Raw genomic sequence first — 10,986 nt, 5'->3', positions numbered from 1 at the left:
GATTGGACATTAGGAAAAAATTCCTAACTGTCAGGGTGGTCAAATATTGGAATAAATTGCCAATAAATTGGAATCTCCCTCTCTGGAGATATTTAAGAACAGGTTAGATAGACATCTGTCAGGGATGGTGTAGGTGGAGCTTGGTCCTGCCTTGAGGGGGGGGGGCTGGACTCGATGACCTCTCGAGGTCCCTTCCAGTCCTATGATTCTATGATTCTATGAAGTGGGTTTTACCCACAAAAGCCAATGCCCTAATAAATAAGTTAGTCTGTAAAGTGCCAAAGGATTCCTTATTGTTTTTAACTTTCTTTAATTCTTTATTTAGTCCTAAAACAGCTGTTCCATTATCTTACCCAAGATCAATGTCACACCAACAGGCCTATAAATTACCTAAGTCATCCCATTTATCTTTAAAATATTGTTTCAACATTAACTTTTTTTTCATTCTTCTGGAACTTCCTCCGTGTTCTGAGACTTATTCAAAATCAACATTCACAATCCAGCAAATTCCTCAGCCAGCTCTTTAAAAAATCTTAGATGCAAATTATCTGGATCTGCTGATTTTAAAATGTCTGACTTTTGTAGCTGCTAACATCCTTCTGAACTACTAGTAGAATGGAAACAGTATTATCATCATATGATCATAGAATCACAGAATACTAGGACTGGAAGGGACCTCGAGAGGTCATCGAGTCCAGTCCCATGCCCTCATGGCAGGACTCAGTACTGTCTAGACCATCCCTGATAGACATTTATCTAACCTATTCTTAAATATCTCCAGAAATGGAGATTCTACAACCTCTCTGGGCAATTTATTCCAGTGCTTAACCACCCTGACAGTTAGGAACTTTTTCCTAATGTCCAACCTAAACCTCTCTTGCCACAGTTTAAGCCTATTGCTTCTTGTTCTATCCTCAGAGGCCAGGAAGAACTATTTTTCTCCCTCCTCCTTGGGACACCTGAAAACTGCTATCATGTCCCCTCTCAGTCTTCTCTTTTCCAAACTAAACAAGCCCAATTCTTTCAGTCTTCTTTCATAGGTCATGACTATGTCATCTGTTCCCCCTCAAATACAGAACAGAATAATTTATTGAACACTTCTGTTGTTGATAATTCTACAATTTCTATCTAGTAATGGACCATTCCCTTTATTAGGATTCTTTTTGTTTCTAGTATACTTAAAAAACTTTGTGTTGTTGTCCTTAATTTTGCAGGGTATAGATTTGTGTGTTTAATGCACATTTAGTGGCTGTCAGGAAACAAATTCCTAGTAATATAAAACTATGTACTTCTCAGGACAAAAGAAGAGAGCTCCAAGGAAAAATGCATATATTTCAATGAATGTTAATGTGATAATGAAAAAGTGGAAAAAGTGAAAACATCTAAAGCTTACTCTATCTTAAAGAGACACTGTCAAGTTGAAATTCAGATAATTAAAAATATATAGTTTCTCCACCTCTGTAATGTATTAGACTATTAAAATGAAAAGAATTGCTTACCAGTTTTATTTCTTCACCATTTATGCTCCTTATTTATTTAAATATTTATTATTTGCATTTCACACAGTTTAAACAATGTGACAACTGGCCAGTTTCACTTTTGTTTCTAGACATTTTCATTGTACTGGTTTTGCCTGTGGTTCCCAACATAGCGAGGAAACTGTAAAGTCACGTCTACCAAAAATCCCTATTAACTGGAATAGAAAACAAAAACATTTCTATTAATTACAGGTTTTTGTCAATGACCTTTTATAAAATTAGACATAACTTAATTTCTTTGCTCAACTCAAGATGAAAGCATTCTAATAATTAATTAATATTAAAAAGCGCGAGTATAGAGTGTTTAATGTTTCTCTTGTCTGCTCTTCCTGGATAGGATGGATGCTTTACAAAACACCATAGTGCACCAGTTTTCCATTTCTTGCGGACAGTATAATTTTACTAATATCCAAACTAATCAATTATGTAAGTGAAGTCAGAGTAAAGTAAAATCTTTCATGGACTTGAGAAATTATGTCTGCGTCATGCAGAGTTTCCTGTTCCACTCATTTATTTTTTTGGTTGTCATCTCTATTTGAGCAGCCTTTCTGAGACTTGAAAAGGTCAATGCCCCACATTTGGTCCACAGGATTATCACTGACGAGTTGTGTTGAAAGATATAATTGAGCCGCTGGCACGCAAGAGATTTCAACCGGTCCAGAATCTGAGTCAGGTCTGTTTCTTTGAAGACTCTAAAAGATGTGTGTGCTGGGGATGGAGATGGAATTTTTAAGAAGCTGGAGGCTGTGTCAAAAGATAATTAATGTAGTCTAATTGGTCTCGAGGCCCTTGATCACAACTCGGTAGGCAGTCTGCAATACCTATATTTTCTCTTCCTTCCAGTGAGGGTGAGGCATCAAACAGTGAGCTTCTTGGTCACCATTCCTGAGATCTGGGTTAGGTACAAGATGCATGATCAGTGCAGGCAAAGAAGACATGCAGTTGCAAGTGTGCATGACCATGTTTGCTAAATGGTCACAGTTAGTAGGTAAGAATGTACTAAGCAAATGAAAACCTTTAGTGATGTGAAACTGAAAAAGTGCCTGCACCAAGTTTGCTCTACAGCTCTTCAGCTTTCACCTTTACAACATGCCAGCATCCTGGTAGCAGACTCATTATTCTCTCTGTAAGTGGCGTTGGTGCCACTAGATGGGACAGTACACCACACCTGGGAGGTGTGTAGGTTACAAACACACCCTAGAGGAGATTATGTCTGAGGCACACTGATGTGTGGGGAAGGGACACTGCTTCAAAGCTTACATGTGCACTGCTGTTACTCATTGCCACATGTGCTCTGATGCGAGACAGAGGACTACAATCTCCTGTACTGACAATTTATCACCTTGTGTTGGCAGCAAGGAATTAAAGATGCAACTGGCAGTATACGGGTAATGTTTGTTCAAAGTTGGGAAGCAGAAGGGAGAATGCTTTGACCTGTTTCACACCTTCAGATATCTTGAAGACTGAGCCAAAATAATGTCCTAGGATGACAGAAACTGACTGTAGCTTTAGAAGTCAGAGATATCATCAGATTCACTCTATCAGAAGCCTATCCATCATCGTTTGGACACAGTCTCTGGAGCGGGTTAGATATAATTAACCCTGTGTCTGCTACATTTCAATGGCAGAACATTAGCAGACAAGGCATCCATTATTTCCTCCTCTGTGTTGAGAGCTGAGTAATTTATTTTCTCAAGTAGACCATGTGTGGTGAAGAATGTGATGAGGAAGGAGGAGGATTGGAAATATATAAAAATAGGCAAAAGCCAATAAAAGTGGTAATTAGAAGAATGAAGGGAAACCTACTAAACTGTATGGAATATTTTCAGGGAATTTGAGTCACATTAGGTACAAGCAAAGAGAAGTCAACCACTAGCTATTTGCCCTATATTGTCTGTCAACGCTGCCCCAATTTCAGCTAAAGAAGTAGTTGCAGAGAATCAGAACACCTTTGAAGAGCTGCATGAGCACCAGTCCAAAATCTTGCTCAAAAAGGCATGTGTGGACAGGGAAGAAGCTTATTTTGCACAAAAGAAGGAAGAGGAAAAAGCACAGGTGCCCTGGTGGCCATTCTGTTCACAGCAATCACTGCTTCTTTGCAAGAAAGCACCCAGGCAGTCTGGACTCTCTATTTTGCAAAAGTGTATCATTTTTTCAATGTGCTTTTGCAGTGTGGACGTGCTCTTGTGCAAGCAGTTTTTGCGGAAGATCTCTTCTGACAAAAGCTACTTGCGCAAAAAGCCTTCAGTCTAGACGTAGCCAGAGGAAGGAAACTTATAGAAAAAGAAGCTTTACTCAGACTTCTCAATGCAAAGGGGACTCCAGTTGAAGCTAGTGGGGCTTTGCACTCAGGTTTGCAGAGTGAGGCCCTCAGAAAGAGACTGAATTTCCTGACAACTAACAGGAAGAAGTTAATGTTCTGGTGGCAATAAAAATGGTAGAAAAATCCTGGACACTGATGGGGTAAGAATAATCTGTCGACGTCATACCTTTAGAAACAGAAATGTTCAGTGTAGTTCAAAAATGGACTAAGCTTTAGCCCTAATTATTTTGTATAAAGACACTTTTCCTATTCATGTGGACTGAAAAATGATGAATATTTAGTAAGGTTCACGAGACCTTGCCACTATATGCTTACTGTATACTTGTAGAAAGAATAAATATTGTTTATAATTATTGTGTTCATAATTACTAGCATTACCCATCCCATTGCAATGGCAGATGCACACATGGCCTTCTCCCTCCCCACTGATCCCGGGGGCAGGGAGGCTCAGGCCAGCTTGGGCCACAGAGGCCTCCTCCCTTCCTGCTGCTTTGGGGGGCAGGGAGGCTTGGACCATACGATCTCTTCTCTCCCTGCTGCTCCTGGATGCAGAGGGCAGGGTTTGGAGACATGCATTCTCTTCCCTCCCTGTTGCTTCAGGGATGTTGGGGGGAAGCATGTGCGCTCTTTCCTTCTCCATGGTGGTGGGGGCATGCTGCTCCTCCTCCTGCACTCTCCATGGTGGTGGTGGAGCACTGCCCCCCCCCCCCCCCCCGAAACTTCTCAAGTCTTCTCAAATGTTCTCTGTGACAGACGGCATACAGACACCTCTTCTTTTATAATAGTATAAATTACTACTGGTGCACTGGAGCAGGCAGTTTGAATTCAATAAAGCATTATAGTTTGAAAATTCTTCTGCTCTATTCTGTGCAGATTAGGCCTCAATTGGAATATTATGTCCAGCTCTGGGCACCACATTTCAAGAAACATGTGGAGAAATTGGAGAAGATCCAGAGAAGAGCACCAAGAATGATTAAAGGTCTAGAGAACATGAGCTATGAAGGAAGACTGAAAGAATTGGGCTTGTTTAGTTTGGAAAGAAGAATACTGAGGCTATGTCTAAGAGTTTTCTCGGCAAAAATATGCTAATGAGGGACTCATTTGCATGAGCCACAATCTCATTTGCATATTCTCTGCTGATCCATTTTTGTGCTAGGGTTTTTGAGCAAAAACATGCAGTGTGGACATTTTCTTTTTGCACAAAAACACCAGTGCAAAAATTGATCAGCAGAAAATATGAAAAGAGATTATGACTCATGCAAACGAATCCCTCATTAGCATATTTTTGCCAAGAAAACTTGTAGTGTAGATGTAGCCTGAGAGGGGACATGATATCAGGCTTCAAGTATCTAAAAGGGTGTCACAAGGAGGAGGGAGAAAAATTGTTCTCCTTAGCCTCTGAGAATAGGACAAGAAGCAATGGGCTTAAACTGCAGCAAGGGAGGTTTAGGTTGGACATTAGGAAAAAGTTCCTAACTGTCAGGGTGGTGAAACACTGGAATAAATTGCCTAGGGAGGTTGTGGAAACTCCATCACTAGAGATATTGAAGAGCAGATTAGATAGACATGTATCAGGGATGGCAGACAGGACTGCGTCCTGCCATGAGGGCAGGGGACTGGAGTCGATGACCTCTCCAGATTACTTCCATTTCCAGTGTTCTATGACATTTCCATGATTCTATGAAAAAACACAGGAGCAGGTTCTAGTACTTTACACACTGATTTAATACAGGTTGAACCTCTCTAGTCCAGCACCCTTGGGACCTGACCAGTGTCGAACCAAAGAGTTTGCCAAACTACAGCAGCTCAATATGGTCTAAAAACATTATGAACACTTCCACTGCTTACTGGGCTCTGAGGAGACATTTAGGGGTGAATTCGAGATAAATCACAGCACAGAACACTGAGCGCCAGGACTGGTGGCTATAAACAAACTGTATGGGATCATGGGAAACGTGGCTACATGCTTGATATGTGAACATCCGCCTAACCAAAATCATGCCAGATCATGGATGTTGCTAGACCAGAGAGTGCCAGACTGGAGAGGGTTAACCTGTACTTTCCTTTTTCAACAGGATATCAATATTTAGTCCATAATGTGATCAGGAAACACAATATGAGTTTCTCAGGAGGAGAGGACTGTTTAAGCAAATCACAGTATTTTCATCAGTGATATTAGTGCCAAGGCAAACAAAGGAAAACCAATTGCTCTAAAATGAAAGCCACCAGACAAAAAATGAATTTTTTAAGAAGCAGTTTAGTTTTAATTTGCCTGCATTGATGTATTTTTCCCCCTCCTGGAGTGAAATTGCTTGTTTATACATTTTCCCCTCCCCCCATATGCTTACATTACATTGTTTTACCATGTCCTAAGCAGATTTTCTGGAAGAATTCTGGCTATAGACAAGCAAATGAGATTTTACTAGCTTCATTTTCCACTCACATACAGGGATAGTAAGGGTATCAAAAACAAAGAGAGAGAAAAAATATGGAAAGCAAGCTTTAAATCAGACAAACAAATGGGCCTCCATGGAAAAGAGTTTACCTAGTTAGCCTGTGTTTTTCTAATGTTCTCATTCCCACAGTATCTTAGCACCAATAATGGGACACTATAAAACTGTCATTGTCTAACACAAAGGGGCAGCCAAGTTTTTTCTTCCAAAGAAAATATCAACTACTCTGGAGGCTAAAGACCGTGATGAAGCAAACAAATACGGGTCTATTTTAAAGCATGCTTCAGGAAAAGCTGATCCATAGGATCATGTGCTCTAGATGGTGCTTGGTCCTGCAGCGAGGGCAGGGGACTGGACTCGATGACCTCTCGAGGTCCCTTCCAGTTCTAATGTTCCGTAGGTAAGGTATTATCAGTGGGGTTAGAGTAGCAGAGTGGGAATCCACACATACAGGCTGTGTCTACACTGGCATGATTTTGCACAAATATTTTTAATGGAAGCGTTTTTCTGTTAAAAGTATTTGCGCAAGAGAGCATCTATACTGGCATGTGCCTTTGTGCAAAAGATTTGCTTTTGCGCAAAAGCATCCATGCCAGTGTAGACGCTCTCTTGCACAAGAAAGCTCCGATGGCCATTTTAGCCATTGGGCTTTCTTGCACAAGAAATTGATGTTTCCTATCTACACTGGCCTCTTGCGCAAGAACACTTGCGCAAGAGGACTTATCCCTGAGTGGGAGCGTCAGAGTATTTACGCAAGAAGCACTGATTTTGTACATTACATCAGTGTTCTTGTGCAAATACTCGTGGCCAGTGTAAACAGGTGGCAAGATTTTGCGCAAAAGCACCTGCTTTTGCATAAAGTCTTGCCAATGTAGACACAGCCATAAGTTCTAGTCCTGGTTTTCCAAAGATTGCCTCCCGATCTTGTGTGGCGTTGCATTTTATCCATCAATAAAACAAGTACAATATTAGTTTTCTGCAACACAAGTTTGTGGTGGTTCAGTTAATGTTGAAAAGCGCTTTAGAAACTTGGTACAAGCTATTATTCAAAACAAGAAACACTGTCACAAATATTTGGATACAAAATGAAGAATCCTTGAGGAGAGGCAGTTATGTCAGGTTAGGATGAGTGGTAGGACAACTGTGAGAAGAAAGAGAGGCAACTGGCAGTCACCACATTTTAGCTTTGTTTCAAGCTAAACAAGGATGAAACCAGACTTGGGTTGGAAACTGTTCTCTCAGACTATGTGTAGACTATAAGCCTCTTTCAAAAGAGAGCATTCAGACTGCCTGGGTGTTCTCTTTTGAAAAAGCAGCTTGCTTTTTCAAAAGTACTGGTTGCAGTCTAGATGCTCTTTTGAAAAAGCCTCTAGACTGCAACCAGTACTTTTGAAAAAGTAAGCTGCTTTTTCGAAAGAGAGCACCCGGGCAATCTGGATGCTCTCTTTCGAAAAAGCACAGTTTGCATTACATAGTGCCTTTTTTTGAAAGAGCACTTTCGAAAAAAGGTGTTATTCCTCGTAAAACAATGTTTTCCGCGGTAAAAAAAGCTGCTGCGTTCTTTTGATTTACTTTTGAAAGAATGTGGCAGCAGTCTAGATACAGGGAAAGTTTTTTTCGAAAAAAGGCCACTTTATTCAAAAAAACTCTGTAGTCTAGACACACCCTCAGGGTATGTCTACACTACCCCGCTAGTTCGAACTAGCGGGGTAATGTATGCATACCGAACTTGCTAATGAAGCCCGGGATTTGAATTTCCCGGGCTTCATTAGCATAAAGCCGGCGCCGCCATTTTTAAAAGCCGGCTAGTGCGAACCCCATGCCGCGCGGCTACAAGCGGCACGGGCTAGATAGTTCGAACTACGTAGCCATTCCGAACTATCTGTACTCCTTGTTCCACGAGGAGTACAGATAGTTCAGAATAGCTAGCTAGTTCGAACTATCTAGCCCATGCCGCGGCACGGGGTTCGCACTAGCCGGCTTTTAAAAATGGCGGCGCCGGCTTTATGCTAATGAAGCCCGGGAAATTCAAATCCCGGGCTTCATTAGCAAGTTCGGTATGCATACATTACCCCGCTAGTTCGAACTAGCGGGGTAGTGTAGACATACCCTCAGGGTATGTCTACACTAGAAAGTTAGTTCGAACTAACGGACGTTAGTTCGAACTAACTTTCCTATGCGCTACACTAGCGCTCCGTTAGTTCGAACTTAATTCGAACTAACGGAGCGCTTAGTTCGAACTAGGTAAACCTCATTTTACGAGGACTAACGCCTAGTTCGAACTAGCTAGTTCGAACTAAGGGCTGTGTAGCCCTTTAGTTCGAACTAGTGGGAGGCTAAGGCTTCCCAGGTTTCCCTGGTGGCCACTCTGGCCAACACCAGGGAAACTCTATTGCCCCCCTCCCGGCCCCGGAGCCCTTAAAGGGCCACGGGCTGGCTACTCACTTTGTGCCAGTTGCAAGGCTGCCAGCACCCGTGCCTGCACAGCCTGCACCTGCCACACAATGAGCCAGCCATCCGAGGGCTCCCAGCCCTCCACTGCTCCCCACGACCAGCCTGGCGGCTCCCAGGAGCCTGCCCGGGGGCGCAAAAGGCGGGCGCCCGCCTGGTCAAGTGCGGAGATCGTGGACCTCATCGAGGTTTGGGGGGAAGCCTCCAATGTCCACGATCTCCGCACTAGCCACCGGAATGCGGCCGTCTATGGACGCATGGCTGCCAGCCTGGCCGCCAGGGGCCACCAGCGCAGCCGGGAGCAGGTGCGCTGCAAGATTAAAGACTTGCGGCAGTCCTACTCCCGGGCCTGCCTGCCAGGGGCTGACCCGGAGGCCTGCCCCCACTTCCACGCCCTGGACCGCCTCCTGGGGGCTCATGCCGTCCCTGCCCCCCGGGACGTGATTGACCCCGGGGCAGAGGGACCGCTCCTGGACACCGAGGAGGAGCAAGAGGGCTCTGAGAGCCAGGAGCCTGCTGCCAGCCTTCCCAGGACCCGGGACCCCCGAGGCACCCCACAGAGCCGCTCGCCTGCATCATCAGAGGCCGGGGAGGCGTCCACCTGTGAGTACCCTCGTGTTCCCCTTATGTGTACGGGGGGCTGGGGCGAGAGGGAGCCCCGGGACCGTGCGCCTGGGCCTTGCCCACCACGGAGCAGCAGCTGGGGATCCTGCAGGGGCCCTGGCCTTGCAGAGGGGAGCTGGGTTTCACACACCTGGGCCCCTGGGGTCATTGACCGCTGGTCTTCTTGCACCACAGCTGCAGCACCGGGGACTGCAGGGCGCACCACACCGCCTGCAGCAGCCGCCCGCGCCCGGGCAAGCAGGACAGCCAGGAACCAGGAGGACTACCAGAGGCGGCATCTCCGGTTCCTGGACCGACAGCTCCGTCTCCAGGACCACTGGGTCCAGGAGGACCTCAGGCTGCGCCAGAGGAGTCTGGAGGCCCTGGAGGAGCAGGGCCGTGCCCTGCGAGGCCACCTCCAGAGCCTGCTAGACCGCTTTCCATTTCCTCCTCCCCCTGCTCCCCCTCTTGCTCCCCCTCTTGCTCCCCCTCTTGCTCCCCCTCTTGCTCCCCCTCTTGCTCCCCCTGCTCCTCCTGCTCCTCCTGCTTCCGCTCCTGCTTCCTCCACACCCCCTGTCCTCTCTGCCCCCCCCTCCACAACCATTCCCCACCGACGCCCCCGGACCCGCAGTGTGGCGAGACGGGAGAGGCACCCAGACTCCCACCCCTGAGCTTTCCTTTCCCTTCCTCCCTTCCCTCCCCTCCCCTTCCAGCTCCCTCGTCCCAGGTTTCCCCCTCCCTTCTCCCACCTTCATTCCTCCCTCCCCCACCCCAGTTCTGTGAAATAAACAGACGTTTTTGTTGGAAAAACAGGTGTCTTTATTTGACAGTAGGTAGGGAGGGGAAAGGGGAAGGGGGGGGTAGGGTGGAAGAAGGCCCCGGTGGGGCATGCAGGGAGAGGTCAGTCCTCCTCCTCCTCCACCTGGAAGCTGTCCCGCAGGGCTTCCCGGATCCGGATGGCCCCCCGCTGGGCTTCCCGGACGGCGGCGGTGCGGGGCTGACCGTAGTGTCCAGCCATGCGGTCAGCCTCAGCCATCCAGGCTGGCAAGAAAGCCTCCCCCTTCCGCTCACACAAATTGTGGAGCACACAACATGCCGCCACCACGGGAGGGATGTTGTGCTCGGCCAGGTCCAGACGGGTGAGGAGGCATCGAAAGCGGGCTTTCAGTCGCCCGAAGGCCCCCTCCACCACGATGCGGGCCCTGCTCAGCCTGTTATTGAAGGCCTGGCGGGAGGGATTGAGGTGTCCCGTGTAGGGCTTCATGAGCCAGGGCTGCAGTGGGTAGGCGGCATCCCCCACCAGGCAGACGGGCATGTCCACGTCCCCGACCCTGATGTGGCGGTCGGGGAAGAAGGTCCCGTCCTGCAGCCGCTGGCACACGGAGGAGTTCCGGTACACCCGGGCGTCGTGTGCTTTGCCGGACCAGCCCACATTTATGTCCGTCAACTGTCCCCGGTGGTCACACACGGCCTGCAGGATGACGGAGAAGTACCCCTTGCGGTTCACGTACCGGGACGCCTGGTGTTCCGGGGCACGGATGGGGATGTGCGTCCCGTCGATGGCCCCCCCGCAGTTGGGGAAGCCGAGGGCGCCGAATCCCCGGATGACGGCATCCGG

General features: G+C 46.7%; 1 protein-coding gene across 1 annotated transcript; it reads left to right on the top strand.

Moving 5' to 3' along the window:
* The first annotated feature begins 8,912 nt into the window (after positions 1–8,912).
* Positions 8,913–10,198, top strand: LOC142819088 (uncharacterized). Its single transcript, XM_075903555.1, has 2 exons — positions 8,913–9,368; positions 9,564–10,198. The coding sequence occupies exons 1-2, from the start codon at positions 9,023–9,025 to the stop codon at positions 10,037–10,039; spliced, it is 822 nt and encodes a 273-aa protein (XP_075759670.1). The 5' UTR covers positions 8,913–9,022; the 3' UTR covers positions 10,040–10,198.
* The last annotated feature ends 788 nt before the right edge of the window (positions 10,199–10,986 follow it).

This window comes from Pelodiscus sinensis, chromosome 20 (assembly GCF_049634645.1).
Source record: "Pelodiscus sinensis isolate JC-2024 chromosome 20, ASM4963464v1, whole genome shotgun sequence".
In the NCBI taxonomy this organism is placed as follows: Eukaryota; Metazoa; Chordata; order Testudines; family Trionychidae; genus Pelodiscus; species Pelodiscus sinensis.
The sequence above is the reverse complement of the archived record's forward strand: the minus strand, read 5'-3'. Positions and strand labels throughout refer to the sequence as shown.

Coding starts and splice junctions, on each gene's coding strand:
- LOC142819088 (XM_075903555.1), top strand. CDS start 9,023: ATGGCTGCCAGCCTGGCCGCCAGGGGCCACCAGCGCAGCCGGGAGCAG. Junction 9,369..9,563: donor GGCCGGGGAGGCGTCCACCT/GTGAGTACCCTC, acceptor CTTGCACCACAG/CTGCAGCACCGGGGACTGCA.